Source organism: Podarcis tiliguerta (assembly GCF_965153285.1).
Source record: "Podarcis tiliguerta genome assembly, chromosome: 9".
Lineage (NCBI taxonomy): Eukaryota > Metazoa > Chordata > Lepidosauria > Squamata > Lacertidae > Podarcis > Podarcis tiliguerta.
In genome coordinates, this window is record NC_139542.1 from 62,243,499 (window position 1) to 62,263,385 (window position 19,887).

At 41.3% G+C, this 19,887-nt stretch overlaps 1 protein-coding gene across 4 annotated transcripts in view; it reads right to left on the reverse strand.

Annotated features, from left to right (window-relative positions):
* Positions 1 to 12,910: 12,910 nt before the first annotated feature.
* The window catches only part of PCDH7 (protocadherin 7), a 403,344-nt gene continuing 396,367 nt past the window's right edge, over positions 12,911 to 19,887 (reverse strand). For all 4 annotated transcript variants that reach the window (XM_083458032.1, XM_083458037.1, XM_083458033.1 and 1 more), the window contains one exon: positions 12,911 to 17,394. In XM_083458032.1, coding sequence (XP_083314158.1) covers positions 17,015 to 17,394 — 380 coding nt within the window. In that variant the 3' untranslated portion in view covers positions 12,911 to 17,014. The remainder of the gene's footprint in view (positions 17,395 to 19,887) is intronic.

Sequence of the window (19,887 nt, forward strand, 5' to 3'; positions counted from 1 at the left end):
CTGTATTAGGGGATTCCACCACTACTTGAGGGATTTCAAAGAAGCCAACCGAATTTTCATTTTAAGAAAAAAGTTAGTGGCATTTGAAAGGAGTGGCACATTCCTAAATAATGTAACGGAACTGTATCTAAAGAGAAGTTCAGTGTAGAAGTTTTGTTTTGTTTTCGTTGCTGATCATTTTTATTAGTTTTCAATTAAAACAATCCAATAATAGCCTCATTATTACAATGCCAAATTATAATACAATTAATAATATCAATATCAAGATGTCAAATTATACAATTTAGGTCCCCCCCCCCGCATGCTAGAATTGGTGCTTTGATGATTTACTTTGTTTCTGCATGCCAAAATCTTACAAATTTCAATTTCGCTCCAGTCCAATCCCTTATATCACAACTGCAGTTTTAACGACTTCCGTTCGTATTGACACGCTAAGTGATTTATACACCTACAGATGAAGCATTCAAACTCTCTCCTTCCTGTGTGTGGCAATTATTCTGTCCATAGTGTTTCTTCCTGTCCTTGTAATATATTATGTCTATCTTTTGTCAAAATAAACAAACAACAATTTTCCTTCCAGTAGCACCTTATAGACAAACTAAGTTTGTTATTGGTATGAGCTTTCGTGTGCATGCACACTTCTTCAGCTACATGCACATGAAAATTCATGCATGCACACAAAAGCTCATACCAATAACAAACTTAGATGGTCTCTAAGGTGGGTGGCGCTGTGGGACACGGGTGGCGCTGTGGGTTAAACCACAGAGCCTAGGACTTGCCAATCAGAAGGTTGGCGGTTCAAATCCCCGTGACGGGGTGAGCTCCCGTTGCTCGGTCCCAGCTCCTGCCAACCTAGCAGTTCAAAAGCACGTCGAAGTGCAAGTAGATAAATAGGTACCACTCCGGTGGGAAGGTAAACAGCATTTCCGTGAGCTGCTCTGGTTCGCCAGAAGCGGCTTAGTCCTGCTGGCCACATGCGGACAAACGCTGGCTCCCTCGGCCTATAGAGTGAGATGAGCGTGCAACCCCAGAGTCGGTCACGACTGGACCTAATGGTCAGGGGTCCCTTTACCTTTTTAAGGTGCTACTGGAAGGAATTTTGTTTGTTGGTTGGTTTCGGCTACCTACCTGTAACTATCTTTTGTCAGTTGTTGCTGTTCTCTCATGTAAGGTCGGGGAAGGCTTCTGGTTTCATTTCATTACTTTAGCCATCGATTTTAAAGCAGAGGAAATGCAATAGGTCTCCCTGGTGAGTTGCATTTGGGGCATGGAGCAGGAAAAGATTCTGCAGCTGTTTTGGAGCCAGCGCTTCAGAATGGGTGGGAAAGCTGGTGGGAAATCTTCCCCCCACCTGTTTAGAACAACACACACACTCTTTCTCTTTCTTTCGTTCTCTCTTCCCCCTTTACGATTTCTCCAATTGATTAACCCACCCTACGCTGAAGTTTCGAAAAGTCCGCAGGGCCCTTAACCTTGCGCTTCCCTTCCCAATGTGCAAAGTGCCCAGCTTTGCTTTTGCACCCTGCCTGCTGGATGATAATAGTAAATAATAATAATAATAATAATAATAATAATAATTTATTTATACCCCACCCATCTGACTGGGTTTCCCCAGCCCACTCTGGGCGGCTTCCAACACAATATTAAAATACAATAATGCATTAAGCATTAAAAGCTTCCCTAAACAGGGCTGCCTGGATTTGTCAGGTCCTAGATAGCATCATTTATATGCCTGTTGTCTTTGTCCATGGAGTTTTCTTGGCAGGGATACTGGAGTGGCTTGCCGGTTCCTGCTCCAGGTGGATCACGTTTGGTCAAAACTCTCCACTAGACCTGTCCATCTTGGGTGGCCCTGCACGGCATAGCTCATAGTTTCTCTGAGTTATTCAAGCCCCTTCGCCATGGCAAGGCAGTGATCCATGTTTGCACAGTGTTCTCGAAGCTACAAACATGAGTCTGACCAAACCGCGGGAGGCAGTGGAAGACAGAAGTGCCTGGCGTGCTCTCGTTCATGGGGTCACAAAGAGTCGGACACGACTAAACGACGAAACAACAACAACAGATAGCAACTTGCAAAAAGAAGAGAAGTTTGGCTTTGCTTTGGGTTTTTTTTACTTTGGCTTAGGCGTACTTATCTGAGACGCCAACCCTTTTGGAGTATAACAGTTTCCTGGGTTACTAGAATCATAAATTCCAAGCCTTTATGAGAAAGCTTTCTCTCAGCACGAAGAGCACCTTCTGCCCGATACGAGGAGGCCATTTGGAACTTAGCATAATGCACTAGGATAAGATAAATGCAAAGATTTGTTGCTTGGGTTTGCGTTTTGTGGAGTTTATTATTGCAATCTGGGAAGTCGGCACGTTTATGAACCATTAACAATGTTCTCTGCACTTCCACAAGAGACTCCATTTTATAAAAACACACAAATTACTTTGGCTTAGGCCACTCATGTTAACGGCCTGTGATTTACATATTTCAGTAAGCTGTGGAGTCAAAATGAAGTCGACGTGATAGCAGGCTTCCTTTCTGCCTTATTTCCCACCACTCCCTGTGGTGTGGGAAATTCATTTCATCTCATTTTAATCATTCTCCTCGATGTAGTCAGGTAAACAAGTCTTAGAAGAGCGTGGAGATAAAAGACAGAATAAACACAAATAAGGTCAATCGTCCCGCACCCCACTTAGTACAAAGCAAACATAAGCGCTTGATTGAAGTTACTCATTAAAGCAATGCCACAGAGCAGGTAAAACCTGAAGGGTTTGTGCTAAGTTCACTGAAGCACCACACAGGAGGGTTATATTCCGTTTAAGACTTCTCAAAAACAATCTAGATCTCAGCCCTCAAGGGGGGAATGATAACACTCAAAAATAATTGTTCGGAGAAAGTACAATCTCGGAAGAGATGTGTTAATACATTATAGGCGTGTGCTGAAACCAACATCCATCTGCCAGAGCTGGGTTGGATCAGACGAGGAGAAAGAAAGACCCAGTTCAGATTCAATGCTCACAATTGTTCCGTGTTAACCTCTTAAAGTCGTCGTCCCTCCCCCCCCCCGCTTTTTTAAAAATCACTTTTCCCTCTCCCTTTTGCTACCTATCCTTTCACTAGCCCCAATCTGTACTACAGTATATATTTAAAGCAGAATTATACCACTTTAAAAAATCATGGCTTGCCCCAAAGAATCCTGGAAACTGTAGTGTGGTAAGGGTGCTGAGAGCTGTTAGGAGGCCCTTTGTTTTCCTCTCAGAGTTACAATTCCCAGAGTGGTTTAACAATCGGTCCCTCTTCCCAGGAATCTCTGGAAAGAGAGAAAAAGTGGCATCTCCCAAAATTTCTCAGTAAACTTTAGATTCCTAAATTATTTGCTATGACTAATAAATTGGCATAATTGTGTTTTAAATGCACAATGTAAGTGGGGCCTTGGATAGAAAGCACCTGAGGGCAAGTATCTGCCTTTCTGGAATTATTGATCACTAGGTTCATTGATGACGCTATGTCACTTATGCTAATACCAGAGAACAGCAGAGAGTCTTTAGAGTAAAGTGTCTGGCTCCCACACCATGAAAGCCTTCTTTCATTATAAAGCCTGAAATATCTATTGATCATAAAATCAAGATAATTTGTCCTTTCACTGGGAAACACAGCATGGAAGCCCTACCTGATTCCCAATTAATCTGGCAAACGTTCAGGACTCCTGATGATGAATGGCTGAGGATGAGAGAGGAGAGAAAACATTTTACGCTGAAGGACAAACGATCCCGTTTCTGTAAACAATTTGTGTGTGTGCTCATCAAACGCAAAGGATGCATTTCTTCTTTTGGCTATTTCAGGTTATGTCAAAAAGTTCAAAGCGGTTGCCAGGTTGGTCCAATCCGTTTTGTTACACCTGATGTTAGGGGATTTCAAAATGCCTATTAACTTATGTAACTAAGGGCAAGGATGGCAACAGATGTCTGTTTGACAGATTGAAGTCTCCCCGATGAAGCCTGCCACCCAGCAGAAAGACAGTCACTACTGGAGTCAGGAAACAAAATCAGTGGAAAACAGTAAATGGCAGGAGATCAGCTGCTGTATCTGTGGTTGAAATGGTGGGGGATATGAACTTCCACACTGTGTGATGGTTTGTGGCATGTGTACATTTGCAGCGCAGCTGCTTGTGCTTGTACATGAAATCTTTTTGTGTGAACTCTGGGCTGCGTTCCAGGATAACATGGGTATAATAACAAAGAACCACGCTGCATGTCTAATGCTGCCTTTGAACCATTGGGCAAACTAGGAACATAATAGTGAGCACCCACACTTTACATTGTGGGTGCCCTTTCTGGGATCGTGCGCGGTGCTACAGTTCCCAGGGAACTTAATGGAGAACAGGGACTGGCCTGTCTCTCAGTGTTATTATTTGGCAGTTCACACCCAGCCTCAGCAGTCTAGTTTCATTCCTGGGAGGTGGGGCCAGTCCCAATTATATATAGGGGGTGGAGCTGACAGTAGCCAGGCAGTTGGCTCAGGAGATTCACTCTCCCTATGCTTTCTTGTTTGCAGGTTAATTTATTCTTCCTGTTTAGCAGGCGCTGCTGCGGTCTTTGACTGGTTGCTGTTGAAGGACCAGGAAGAAATTTTCCTGCATTGGCAGGTTTTGTCTTCCCTGTAGCAATTCGTCACAACTTTGGCAGTTATGGCCTTGGGTGGAATCCTTTAGTCTTTTCTTCCCTATAATGGGAAGTGGTGACTCACACACCCTAACCCTAACCCCTTAAAAGGGGTTATATAATGGGTGTCACTGGCCATACACCAAAAGGCTGTCAGTGAACTACCCTGTGTGTGGGGATATGGGCTGGGCTGCCTGCTACACTTACATATGGCAGTGTACCCCCATATCCCATTTACCATGATGTGCCCCAGTTCCCCCTGGCTGGGGGGCTGGGAGGGGTACACGCCCAAGGCCTAAGCCAAGGCCTACATTTGGAAGTTTAATAAAGTTGTGGCCTAATAATAATAATAATAATAATAATAATAAAATTGTATTTATATCCCGCCCTCCCCAGCCGAAGCCGGGCTCAGGGCGGCTAACAACAATAAAATAATACAACATTCTAAAATCATTTCATTATAAAATTAATTCAAATCAAATTGATGGCAACCATTGGGCTAGAGTTCTGTGAAGATTGCCAAAGGAGGGAGTCATGCTGTGCGCTTGCCAAAAGCCTGGTGTAACAGCTCTGTCTTGCAGGCCCTGTGGAAAGATGTCAAGTCCCGCAGGGCCCTAGTCTCTTGTGACAGAGTGTTCCACCAGATCGGAGCCACAGCCGAAAAAGCCCTGGCTGTGGTTGAGGCCAGCCTAACCTCTCTGTGGCCTGGGACCTCCAAGATGCTTTTGTTTGAAGACCGTAAGTTCCTCTGTGGGACATACCAGGAGAGGCGGTCCCATAGGTATGAGGGTCCGCCCCAGTTCTCCCTGGCCTTGGGCGTGTACCCCTCCCAGCCCCCCAGCCAGGGGAAACTGGGGCATATCAGGGAACTAATTTAATTCTATAACACATTGTCAGAGTCTTTATTCCTTTCTTATGATCCCTGGGGGCTGGGGCTGTCGCCACCTGGTCACACAATTAAAAAGCAGGAATAATGCTGCAATGATGACTGAAATGGCCTACCTCCCATGGTTGAAGCCACAACGGCTGTGTTGTGTGCAGAGTGCTTCAGCACATTAAAGCACAGCATTATATAACCACGTTACAGACATCTCCACAGAATGGTTTGTGTAATTCAGTCAGTTCTGGCATGGCTTCACTAGCTACTAGTCATTTTCTGGGATGAGTTCAAAGTGCTGGTTTTGACCTAGAGATCCTTAGGTGGCACAGAACTCCAGTACCTGAAGGATTGATTGCCTTCTCTCACATGAACAAAACCAGACCGTGCAACCGTCATCTAAGGCTCTTCTTCATGTGCTGCCTCTGCAGGAAGTTCTGAGGGTGCCAACACAGGAACGGGCCTTTTTGTGGTGGCCCCCACTTCTGGATTTTGCTCCCCAGGGAGACATGCCAGGTGTTAGGCACCAAGCAAATACTTTTCTTTTTTCCTGGGCTTTTGGCCCTTAGTTTGAAGGACATTACGGCATCTTTTAGTAAGATGGGACTTGTTCTGCCTTTTCATTTAACAGTGTTTTTCATCTGTTATTTGAATTGGGTTTTTACATTTTTTTTGTTGTTTTAATGGGTTCTTATGTAGGTCACATTGAATTACCTTTGTAAGAAAATCAACTAATAAATACAATTGATCATCCTCATTGGTATCTCCTTTTTTTCAAAGAGCAGGGAAATTCTAAGGTACTAGAAAATTCACCCATGGACTAAGGTAAGGCATCTTCTTTGTAAGCAGTAAACAGTAACACATTCTACACAGTGCTATGAGTTGGTTGTGTGTTTGTGTGTGTGCCAGAGCCCCCTATGCCCTGGATCCAGCAAGTGTTTAAACCTAATCAAACCTTCTAATTCTGGGAAATAACCAAACTAGATTGCTGGTTAAGATGGTGGGACATTAATGCTGTGAACCCCTCCATCATAGGTTCATGTTGTATATATGTGTAAATAAACCATATATTGTAAAGACACAGCAATATCCACTGTGCCTTATTTCCAAAAGGAAACATGAACCCTGAGTAAGTACCTAGAACTCCTGGAATCTTGCAACACTTTGAGATTGGGGTGGCCTGCAACACTGGTGTCAGAAGTGATAGGTCCAGATGAACCTCTTTTTTTATATAGTGGCTCCCCATTTGTGGAATGCTTTCTACAGGGAGGTTCGTCTGGTGTTTCACTACATGTGTATGAGCTAGAGGAGCAGCTGTCTCCTCCTGAATTGGTTGACATTAAAAAACCCAATTATTTTGCCTCTTGGAAATATAGCCTTTTGGGGTATGGGCTAGTCCCTATACTGGGTGCAGCCTTTAAAGCAGGCCCAGCAGCAAGGGTCACCCAGAGTCCCACAAGATATTTTTTTTTTTGGGGGGGGGAGCCACTGGGAGGCTTTGTTTGGGCCCATGAAGTGTTTGAGAGATGTTGGTAGGAAGTAGAGTAGTAACAGAAGTAGCTGTTAATCTGCTTGAACTGGGGACACTGTCAATAGTTCAGGACAAAGAGCCATGTAGACAACCACATGGTGTACAGGTGGGGTTTGTGCTGTTTACTGCTGCAGGGATCCTTCCTGCAAGTTTTGGCAATAGTTTTTGAAATGCTGTTGATTTGTGCTTTTTGCATGTCTGGTGATGGGAACTGTTTAATGATTTTGAAGAAATTGTGTGTTTGAAAGCTGCTTTGTGCTGCAGTAGCACAAGAAAAAGAGTGACACTTGCATCCTGGCTTCAATATGTCAAAACTCACAATTTGAGGCTGCCAAATGTGGGAGACTGTGTAACTTGCTTTGGGATACAGAACTGTGACTATCAACTAAACTAAAGCATGGCTTACTGAAGCAGTAGAAAAACTGGAAAGGAGCAAAGCAGACATGATCTCTTCTGTAGGAGTCTGCATGTTTGCTTGTTCCTGCAAAGCCATGGTTGGCTTGGGTCCCCAGATGTTGTTGGACTACAACTCCCATCATCTCTGAGCTCTGGCCTTGCTGGCTAGGGATGATGGGAGTTGTAGGCCAAAAACATCTGGGGAACTAAGGTTGAGAAAGGCTGGCTTAGAGCATGAGTAGGTAAACTAAGGCCCAGGGGTCAGATCCAGCCCAATCGCCTTCTAAATCCGACGCGAGGACGGTCCAGGAATCAGCATGTTTTTACATGAGTAGAATGTGTGCTTTTATTTAAAACGAATCTCTGGGTTATTTATGGGGCATAAGAATTCGTTCATCCCCCCCCCCCAAGGTCTGAGGGACAGTGGACCAGCCCCCTGATGAAAAAGTTTGCTGACCCCTGGCTTAGAGAGTTATGTTTGGACCAAGTCATTTTGTTGCATTTACTTGCAACTTTTTTTGTGATCTTTCAGCCCCATTCTAACTTACCTGCAACTTGTAGGGAACAATGGGGCAGTGGCCGCTGATCTCAGCAGTAACTCTCTCTTTTCTCTACATGCTTTTGTTCATAGACAGCTTGGTACACATTAGCAGTGACAGGGAATAAAAAACAAGTTTGATGTCTGGAAGATACCTATGAGGATTCAAGCATGGGGACAGATGGGTACCAAGTCTCCATCATCATGGGGCATCACACAAATCAGCAAGAGAAATGATGTGGTGAGTCATGCATTTTATTTTTGCCTAGAAATAGATGGAACTGGCATTTGCAACAGATTAGCTCTGTTTAAAATGAACCAATGCTAGAATTTACAGGCAAATATGATGTTCTGATAAGCCTGAAGAGTTACTTTGCTAATTTTACATTTAGTTAAACATGTGCAGGTTTGCACATTGCAGCTTAAAATAAGGTTTCCAGAGATTGTTTATCAGAAATAAAACTTTCAGATCTGCAACACCAGCAGAGCAGGTTGTTGTTAAAACATGCAGAGGATTTCACCTTTCTAGTTAAGAGTGGTTATTAGAATTAAGAGTTGAAAAATATAAAAGAAAATAACTTATTATATATCAGCACATTACTGCCCCTAGTTTCAGTGTTTAGCCCCACCTGCAAAGGAGGTGGATTAGTTGTAAATTAATACAATATTCCAGAATGGTTTCTGTGTATATTCCAAAATGGTTGCTGTGTATATAAGGCATAAACCATAATCTACTGTTTCCATGTTTTTTTGTCACAGAGGTGACTTGTGTATGCCTTGATTTTTCACTTTTTTATCCAACATTCATTCTTCTATGTCTTCTTCACAGCTCTGCCAGGGTTCTAGAGGTCTCCAGCTTCCTTCCCAAAGCCTAGTTAGTGCTTTCCCAGTTTTGAGAAAGAAGCTGGGAGGGCTCTAGGAGCCTGCCAGAGCCTCGTGCCTTCTCCCCATGCCCTGTAACTTACTTATCTGCTTTTAGGAAGGCAGCATGAGGGCTGGGCAAGGGGCATCAACAAGGCAGTGTGTGGCTTGTAGGTTCTGGGTCAAAGTACTATCATGCCCCATTTTGTATGAAGAGCTGGACCACCCTGCTCTAGAGATTACACCCTTGAACAGAGCGCCAGCAGACGAAATGAGTATTTAACTTATCTCCCACTTCCTCCCCACAATCCTCCAATCTGGTTTCCTACTCAAAACATGAGGACCTCTCTCTCTCTCTCTCTCTCTCTCTCTCTCTCTCTCTCTTCCTTCTCAAGGAGTGGGGAAAGCGTATTTGGGTGCAAAAATGGAAAGAGACAGGATTTCGCAAATCCCCTCCCAGTCTCCTGCTCAAAGTATCTCTCCAATTGAAAGAAAACTACTGGCAGAGTATTACATGTAGCCTAATTTTTAGGGGAAATAAATGAAGGTCTCTTTTTCTGTCACCGACATGACCCGGAATGTATTTCTTGGATGTTTGCATGTGATGCCAATAAAAGGTTTGATGATTATGATATTTCTCAGAAACATATCTGCACATCTGGAATTATCTCTGCTTCCTTGATGTGCTAGTTAATCTTATTCCCTCTAGCGATTAAGGCTATGTTTCAGTAAGTCAGCACCATGAGGGGGCAGGAGGGTCTTCTCTGCTGAAGGCTATGGTCTGGCTTTCCTTTTGTGTGCTTTGTCTTCCGTACCCAAGAGTGGGACCCAGCTGTGCAGGCAGCTTGCTGGATCACAGCTATTTTAACACTGGCCATTTCAGACCCCTGCAGGCATCTCTGAAGTTCTGAGCTTTTGCTCTGATCTAATAAAAGGACCTCTACATCTAATGTGATTTGCAGATCTAAGCAAAGGGGGCTTGCTTGTTCAGAGCTGACGAGAAATTGAGCATCAGTTCAAATTTTAGCAAGATTTTGAAACGCATATTTTTGAAAATTTCTGGGAAAGTTTAAAAGTAATAATCTCAGAAAATACTTGTTAAGTTTTTTAAAAAAGAGCTAAGCCTTCGGCTATGTTGGTTTATTTTTAGGACCCTGCCGGAGCCCTCCCAGAGCTGTGAAGAAGGCATATAAGAATGATTGTTTCTTATATGGAAACAGTAGGTTAGGGTGGCTGCCTTATATCCATGTTATATAAACAGCAACCATTCTAGAATCTTGTATTAATTTTTAGGGGAAGAGTATTAAATAAGTTCAGTACCACTGCCCCATTCTCCCTGCCTATTCTGGAACAGGATAGCTTGACCACAGCAAACGCTTGAACCAATGTAAGTAAGGACATCCTATTCCACATCCTCCAGCATTTCTCCAACGACAACAGGGACATCCTAAGGAAAAGCAGGACATTCTGGGATCAAATCAGAAACTGGGATGTCTTCTGTAAGACTGGGACTGTCCCTGGAAAATAGGAACACTTTCATGATCTGCCATAGTAGTTCAGTTATTGGTAATTTCAATGTTCTATTACCGCAATGCACTGCGGGGCTTCCCTTATACTTGGTCTGGAAACTGCAGTTAGTGCAGAATGCACAGCACAAATACTGACAAAAGTGAGACCCTGTCAGCGTATTCCACTCTTGTTCAATGATCTTCCCCCGGCTGCCAAATTCAAGGTGTTAAAAGCCTTCGGAAGCTTGGGGCTAGTTTACTTGAAGGATCGCCTTTTGCATCTCCATTTGCATCCACCCAACTGTTTCAGTCTGCAGAACTGGCGCTTTTACAAGTGCCATGCAATGTTCATTCTGCACTTCAAAGGAATCAGTCATTTAGTTTGGCAGCAGTTAACACCTTCATACTGTTTTCAATGCCTGTTTTTTTAAAAAAAAACATTGTTTTGGCAGTGTCTGTGTGTATGTGTGTGTGTGTGTGTGTATACACACACACACACACACACACACACACATATATATATATATATATATACATACACACACACACACAAACACACACATATATGTGTGTGTGTGAGTGAGAGAGAGAGAGAGAGAGAACATTCCTTTGGAAAGAAGGGTGGGCTATAGATTTAATAGATAAGATCAACAGATTTAATTTTATTTATGTTCTGATAACATTACTATGCCTACATGTTTTCATGTCTGTTGATTGATTTTATCTGTATTTTCTTATGAACATCATTTTATGCAAACTGCTTAGAGAGGTTTGACTTGTTTTTATCAAGCAGTATATATATACCTTATTTAATTTATTAAAATACTGCAACCAACTGTGCTGTGGCAAGAAAGTGCAGTCTTCCATCTCCTACCGGCGAATAGATTGCTGCAGCCCACAACATGGTGGCAGAAAGGGTCTAACTGTAAAGGGTTTTGACTAAGAAATGTTTTTTTGGGGGGGAAACAGCTTGTTTATTTCCACTTCTTATTGCTGGGCTTCTAATTTGGCAGGCAGGTACACAATGCAAATCTCGGGCTCAAGCCTGAAGTACAGCTCAGCTTGTAGAGCATGAGAGTCTTAATCTTAGGGTTGTGGTGACAAAGAGATAAACAATGATACGACTTTCTGAAGACATCTGAAAGCAGCCCTGTGTTGGGATGTTTTGAATGCTGGATGTTCAGTTGTGCTTTTATATTATGTTGGAAGCTTCCCAGAGTGACTGTGGCAACCCAGTCAGATGTGTGGGATATAATGAATAAATTGTTTTTGGCATACCCTCCAAGTGTCCCTATTTTCTAGGGATATCCCTGATTTAGAGATGCTGTCCTGGTTTCTGATTTGATCCCGGGATGTCCCACTTTTCCTTAGGATGGCCCTATTTCCAGTGGGGAAATGTTGGAGGTTATGGAGTTATCTGACCCCCAAGCTATCTGAAGGGATAGGGAAGTTTTTAAAAAATGTTTAATGTTTTATTATGTTTTTATATATGTTGGAAGCTGCCCAGAGTGGCTGGGGCACCCCAGTAAGATGTGTGGGGTATAAATAGTAAAATTGCCATTATGGAATGGAACATCCCTATTTTCATAGGAGAAATGTTGGAGGGGGCCGTATTTTTCGCTCTATAAGACGCACCAGACCACAAGACGCACCTAGTTTTTGGAGGAGGAAAACAAGAAAAAAAAATATTCTGAATCTCAGAAGCCAGAACAGCAAGAGGGATTGCTGCGCGGTGAAAGCAGCAATCCCTCTTGCTGTTCTGGCTTCTGGGATAGCTGCGCAGCCTGCATTCACTCCATAAGACGCACACACATTTCCCCTTACTTTTTAGGAGGGAAAAAGTGAGTCTTATAGAGCAAAAAATACGGTATGTTGTTGCTATTGTTGTTGTTGTTGTTGTTCTAAGGTGCTATATAAAGAGGAAGAGTGAAGCTCTTTCTCCCACAGAAAGTACTTTTGTACACAGTTTTTCAGAGTGTGTTGGAGGGCGGGAGTGTCGCCACATCTGTAGTTGGCATATGAAGAGAAACAGTGATGGTGAAGCATTGCATGAGTGAAGACAGGTGCAATGGGCATTGTCAGAAGCGAAGGGAGAAAGGGAAATCATCCATGTAACAAGCTTTGGTGCATCCTCATAATCATGTTTATGATCCCCTAAGTCAAAGTGAGGAAACCCAATAAGGTCACTTGCCAGCCATGCTCAGAGAACAGTGAATCTTGATTGATGGAAGCAAGGGAAGAACTACTTTGTTCTTAATAGATTACTCTAGGCTTAAAAGCCTAGGAAGTTCATTGATGAGCAATTTCAATATGAGCACATTATTCAGGATAGGATGGAGGGATGGAATAAGATTGAGATGCATTTCTTATTGGGTGATAACACACCTTTTAACCTTATATGTGTGCAACTGGTTTATCATATGAATCACATATAATTAGAAGAATATCTGTAAGCAGTTAATCCACAATAGCACCACCTTTTCCATATTCCTGGCTTTACACGTGAATGCATTTTCTTCCATATTCCACGTAGAAAGCACACAATTGGGTGACCATTTGAACATGTTATATTTTAATTTGCAGAGACAAAAATGACAAGCAATTTATTTACATAAAACTGTACAAAAGCAAATTAAATTATGCAAAATCTTTCATAAATAGAGGTGGACTAGCGTTGAATACATTTTTGCCATGTTTCTTTTTTTTTTTTTAGCATAGTTGCGTGCATAGTGACTCATAATAAACAATGATAAGTTGTTCTCTGCTTCACTATCAACATCCAAGTTGCAGAACAATAGTCAATGATTAATATTACAAACAGATCGTAACCACACTGAATGTAAGTGCTTCGAAATTCAGGACAAGAAATGTCTGAAAGTGTACCCCAGGTAGCTGTAAAATGATTCCTTCTTCCTTACACTATGTTCTTCAGGCAACTGCTCAACATTAATGTTGGGATGAGGTTCGTCTCTACCATTGTCCATCTCCTTTCTTTCAGCGGTTAAGGAAACAGTGGATCTTTTATCAGTGATGGAATATAAGCAAAACTGTTATATTCTTCAACTCTTCCAATGCCGTAAAAGTCTTTTAGTGATGGCTGCATTTATGGTAGCTTCGTTTTGCCCCCTCTCTTCATTTTCCTACATCTTTGTGTTTGTTTTTTTTCTATGTGACAACTCCCCAGGGTAGTCTTTCAGCCAAGCACCTTCAATCTCTCCTTTGAGTTCTTCCCCTACAGAAAAATAGCATCTACCTTGTTTTCTGAAACTCAGGCAGCAGGCCAGTCAGAAATTAGATTGACTAAATATTAGCATAACTGGAGGTTGGAATGAGCATTAGAGTTTAGACTGAAGTTAATACGACATTTTCTAATTCGTATAAAGTTATATAAGTGATGCGTCAATCTCTAAATGTGTCCAATGTAAAAGACATGCACAGTTTCTTTGAGCTTCTTGTAAAATTAAAAAGCAAACAATAGGAGTCGTCTCATGAAATGAAAACAAAAAAAAGACTGCTAAAAGGATTTTTTTTTCCAAAAAGCAATAAATCAACAGTTTTCTACCAAACAGACTCATAACATCTTGCTACTGAGACAAATATAGTACTTTTCCCCCCTCTCAGTTAACAAACGTCCTATTCCAAAAGCACATTCTTGTTTTTAATAATGAATTATATTTAAGACTGGTCCATTATCTGAGTTTGGTAGAAGGCATTTTTTAAATATATCATCTTTTATTTCTCAGAAAATAAACATGGTTAAATATACAGGTTCAAAAAATGTGGGAATAGCCCATAGATTTTTAGTGTCCAACCCCAACCACCATGTTTACCATAACAACAGGTATAAAAGGCACAGTTGCATATTTTGCATTCACTCTAAAAAATTTCACTTTCATTTTATTATTATTATTATTTTTTACAAAAGCACTCTATATATGGAGTGTCACCAGATTTAACTAATTTCAAATGGGGAAAAAACCACAAAAATATATTTGTGTCTCATGCTGGGTCATAAGAAGCAATTGACTATGGTTTGATGGCTAGGTTTTACTAGAATTACTGCAAATACATACAAGTACACTGTATTTTTTGTTATCCCTTTGTGCCCTTCTTAGCTCTATGAATAAAAAGGTAATTTCCTCAATCACAAGATTCACTTGTATTTAGCGCACAAAATGGGGAGTGAATTCTGATCCAGTTAATCCTGAAGGCCTTCTCTGATCTGTATTGGCTTTCCAGAAAAGTTAAAAAGAAAGATAGTTTGTTTAGATCTGCCTTATCTAATGGTTCTCAAGCGGATATTCAATATATAAGGGTTTTATTTTTAAAAATAGTTCTCTTGACCAGTGAGGTGGTATGATTGCGTTTTCTGTTGAAACCTGCAAGAAATGTGTAAGTTTTAATGTAAATGAGAAGCCTTTTATCCTTGGCAGATACTGAAAGGTTATACAATGCAGTAACCGATTTAATCAGTCTTCTAACGAAGTCAAATTTGCATCTCTGAATTTTCTCTTTAAAAAGCAACTATGCATTAGAATGATCAATCACTCCTAACCTCTTTTTAATTTTTTCCCCTTTATAATATGTGCCCATTTGTAACTGCTACACAAAAAAACTAATTTCAAAATAAGATACAAAAAAGTAAGGAAGATGTACAATAAAAAGGGCACTTTGCTATAGAAAGTTGAAAAGACAAAAGTTGTGATGAGTTTGTACCAGTTGTTCAGCTCACATTTCATTTTAATATTATACTCTATGTCATTTTTGTTTAAAGCAATAAACTACCCAAGCTATCTTGTCACTACAATCTACTAGAACCATCTAGTCATGCTTTAATGCCAAGTTAAACAACCAGAGGGGCTGGTTTCTGTCTTTGCACCCCTTCTCAAGCTGTCCCCACTGCATCGACCGATTGTCAGTTTGATTCGAATGTCCAAGCTCAGCCATTCTTTATTACTACAACATTATCAATACAGAACTAGTTCAGATTCTACACACTCTGTAACTCCTTATTGCACAAAATATATCTGGTCCATTTTCCTATCCACTTTTTATATATAGTGCAAACTATGAGAACTGTCACAGCCCAGAGCTCTGCACCATCATGATCAGGTTTGGATTTATTTATTTTTCGAAGCTCGTCACAAGCAAAACTTGTTTTTGCACAGAGCATGTCGGTGGTGACATCACTCAAGACTACCAGTCGCCTTGAGTCTCAACATTGGTTTTATATTGCACAGGACTCAGCTTAAATGCACTTGTGTATTAAGAAAACCTGCATAATACCTTTGCCAAGAGCAAATGATTAACCTGGAACACTGATAATTGAAGGTTTAGCATCCACTCTCAACAAAGATGCCATACTTGACTTGAAGTATGTTCTTCCTTCCCACTGCCTTTGTTTTTGCTCTCTTTTTTTTCAGATTTCCCTCTCAATGTGTTTTTGGAGCTCATCCTGAATAGATATGAAACCTTCTAAGGAACGAACCCTGGAACGGGAGCATCTTTTTACTATATGTAGCTTATGATGTGCCATGCTGTCACCAGCTAGCTTGTGTGACCAGTTCCTCTGGGGATTCAGCTAAAATCCAATTTGAAACGGATACGTCATCTGGGTTGCGGCATAGATTGCTGTGCAAAACGTGTGTGGAAAATACGCTTACGTGTTTGTGTGCGTCTGTGTCAGATTTCCTAAGCCCAAGACCGATGAGCAATTCTCTGGATCCACAGTTTTTTCTTTGGCCTTTTAGTTACTGTGGTCATCCAAGCTAAATGCCGGTCTTGTAAAAATGACACCAGTATAGCAGTTTATCCTTAGGACGCCATGATATACCACCATCATTTTGTTTATGCTGAAGTTTAAAATGCCACAGAAAGAGAGGAGGAAAAAGAGGAGGAGGATAATGTCAGAGAGTATGAAAGCACAGGCAGAGATAGTAGTTATGGATAAAACTGAACAGCTCATTATTATAGGGAAACATGTCATATTTGGGATTATAATCTCAGACTGAATATGTTTTCTGTTCTTTCCAGCCACACAACAGGATTAAAGCCGAGATCTTCAAAAAGTGCTTCTTTCAAAGAAAAAGAAAAACCATCCCTTTATATGTTTAATTTTGAATGGTTTCTGGAGGCATATCTCTCTGATGGAAACCAGCAATATTCAGATGGTATCCTGGGAAAATTATACGTATGTAATAATTCTCTCACACACCCCCTCGACTTGCAAACAAGCCAGATAACCACCAAATGATAACCAGAGTGGCTTAAGCAATGCTTCAGCAGTGGGGGGCGGGGAAGGGATGAGGGACAACAGTTCCTATAGTTCTTTTCAATTTCAGACTTGTTACCTTGAAAGGAATTTACAACCATAAATTTAGGAAAATAAAGATTGGTGAGCAGGGAATTAGGCATGCAGGAACAACAATGGTTTCTACATTGTACAGTATAGTCAGGCAGACAGGATACGCAAATGCCTGGCATGGAGGCAGAAGTGGCAGGCCAAGCTCTTGTCTCTTTGGTAGCCCCCTCATTTTCAATGGACTTTCCTTTATTTTTGAGTTAAAATCATTTTGATTCATAGGTTTTGTTTTGTTTTTGCCTTTTATCCCCTTCCAATACATGAGAGAACCGTATTGTTGCTTCTTTGTCGCCTAAAGGTAAACTTCTCTTCTAGTTAAAGTGTTGACAGGAGATGGCTTGTATTCCCCTGTCTGTGTGAGGGGAATATCCTCTGGGTTGGCTTCCTCGCTTTTGCTGAAACTAGCTGCACTGAAGGTCTCATAGGATGAGGTCAACTTTTTATTAAGGAGGTTTCTGTTGCGGTCACCCATCAGGGAGGCTTCTCCGTTGGCCAGCTTCTCTTGACTGCCCCGTTCATCAACAGGCATGAAAGTGGAGAGTTTTGGCTGGCTCTTCTGCTTCCTTTCGGGTGAAGTGCGGACAGGCATCCAGCATGAGTCTGAATGGCCGTATTCATCACATTCCCGAGTGCACTTCCCAGTCAGGGCTACATCTGGTAAAGGTCTTGAATCTGCAAACAAAGAACAAGAAGGGAAGCTTTAAGTTTGGGTTCTCGAGTGCCAGCCAAGAATGAAAATATTTTTTTAGGAGTTGGTTTTGCATTGTCAATTTGTTTCCTTAAATAAAATACAACGCAAGTATCTGCAGATATCCCCTTGAGATACACTGCTAGCGTTAGGATGACTTGTTTGACTTTCATTGGAGTTCATCAGATGCTTCGCTGAGGAGGAACCGCTACATTTGTCTACCATTTCAACTTGGGCACAATCTAATAACCCAGGGATGTGTGAGACTTTCCTCAGCAATTTTGGGCGTCTCATCAAAATTCATTCCGATTCTTTCAAAGCTCTGTGGACGTTCTGACTGAGATGGCACACTCATTTTCTCTTCCATTTTTGGTGCATGTACAATTTTGGTGAATTTTTTAAAAAAGAAATTCAGTGGTTCCAATGCACACTGAGTGTTAAGATGTGCTCATGGAACTTGGACCAATCAGGAGGTTATAGTATTCTCTTCAAATTGGGGAAATTTCGGAATTCAGCTCGCACATAGGGAATCTCCAGTTCACAGGGAGCTCAGTGTATGCCTGGCACCCATGCAGTTATGGACAATAGTTTTGTTAGGAATGGAAAACCTCTAGCCGCTGGGCCAGATTCTGCCTGAAGAGACTGGAATCCTGGTCAATATGAGTGTGAGACATTTTTAAAGGTCTCATTCACTTTTTTTTAAGCCTACTTTCCATGGGTCAGTGGGGATGTAATCTTGGGGAGGATAGCATATGGGAAGCAAAGAGCCAATTCTCTTTTCTCTGCATGGTGCCACCCATGTGATAAATATAGGGCTATGTAGTTTTAATTAAGAACTAAGGAGGGTTGAAGTAGAATCCATGGTCAAAGTTTAGATGCCAGTGTGACTGGGCAACTGGATTTTTTTTCTGCATCTCTAGCTTTTTCTGCAGCCACCTGACAATTAGAAATGGCTTAAACCAGAGGTGCCCAATTTTTTTTCAGAGGGCCAGATTTGATGAAGTGAGCATGCTTTTTTAAAATACATTTTTTTAGGATTTTACCACAGGACATACTGCCAGAGGGGCCAGATTAAATTGACCGGTGGTCCAGACCAGGCCCCCAAAGAAATGGACTTTGGACATGCCTGGCTTAAACAAAATGAGAGAAAACAGCCAAATAACTTAATTAATTGGACAAATAACACAATGCAAAACCTTCCTTTGAATTATTAAAATACATGGCTTTTATCTTGCAAAGACTGGTGGCCGTTTTGAACAATTTTAAAACATCTACTCCCAGATTGGACTTAATCCGCATCTGTGGCGCTCTCCTGAGCAATGGATTAATCCCTCAGTCTTAGTTAAAGTGAGGGATGCATCCACCACCCTGGAGATATTGACACAAAATATCAATTCAATTCAAAGTGATATTGTAGAACAGAATGGTAGACTATGTGGAACTAATTGTTCAAGAACAAGATCAATGTAGGCCAGTCCGATGTAAATGGTAACAGCCATTCAACTGTCTATACAATTAAATGTGCACAAGTCTTTACAAGATTCCAAACTGTTTGCGTATGGTACGTTAAAAATAGAGAGAGCAATAAGAAATGGTTAGGAGCACACAAACAACAGCTCTAAGCGATGACGATGATTTGCATTTGCAAAAAACAACAACAACAAACCCCTCTATGTGTTTATGTAGCATCTGACTGTAGGAGTGTTACATGATTGGAAAGTGTTTTGTGAGTGTTATGTCATTTTATGAGATTGACTCTTGATCTGACGATATACCTACACATCTTTCAGTTAATTCAGCTGAGGGCTCCTCAGAGGAAAGGGGGCAGCTAAATCTGTTTAACGGATTGCCCCCTCCTGCAGACCAGATTTAGAGTCTGTGCAGAGGCGGAAGGGGCAAGAGATTCACTGGACACTGCCTCGTTTCCCCTGTTCTGATTGTTCTTTCCATCCATACTCTTAAAAAAAAAAAAATGTGTGTACGTGTGTGTACCTACACAACCACTTTCATCTCACACAGGACAGAATGTCCCTTCTAAAATTATTCCTTTCATGATATGGACAATCTAAAAGCAATAGTATCTTATTCATATGCAAATCTATCTCTATTTAAATGCACTAAATTGACCGAGATTTCTTTAATCAGGTAACAGTCCTAATTGCAACTGAATGCTAATTTAGACGTTAGATTAACACACACACACACCCGGTAACATACAAAATATATGTTGTTGTACTCGGTTTCCAATTTTTCTTCTGAATTTTAATGTGTTTCATTTTAGCTGCCCTTCTGTTTCATTAAAGGAAACACTTTATTCTCTGTTAATTGCATTTCTTTGGTCACATGGGTAGGAAACTAGATATTTGTGCAGATAACAGCAAAGCCTATCTAGTTGGCCAAATAAGAATAGATGTGGGTGCAGGTTCACGGAATCATTCCTTACTTGTACAGCAAATGTACACAGCATTGTACATAAA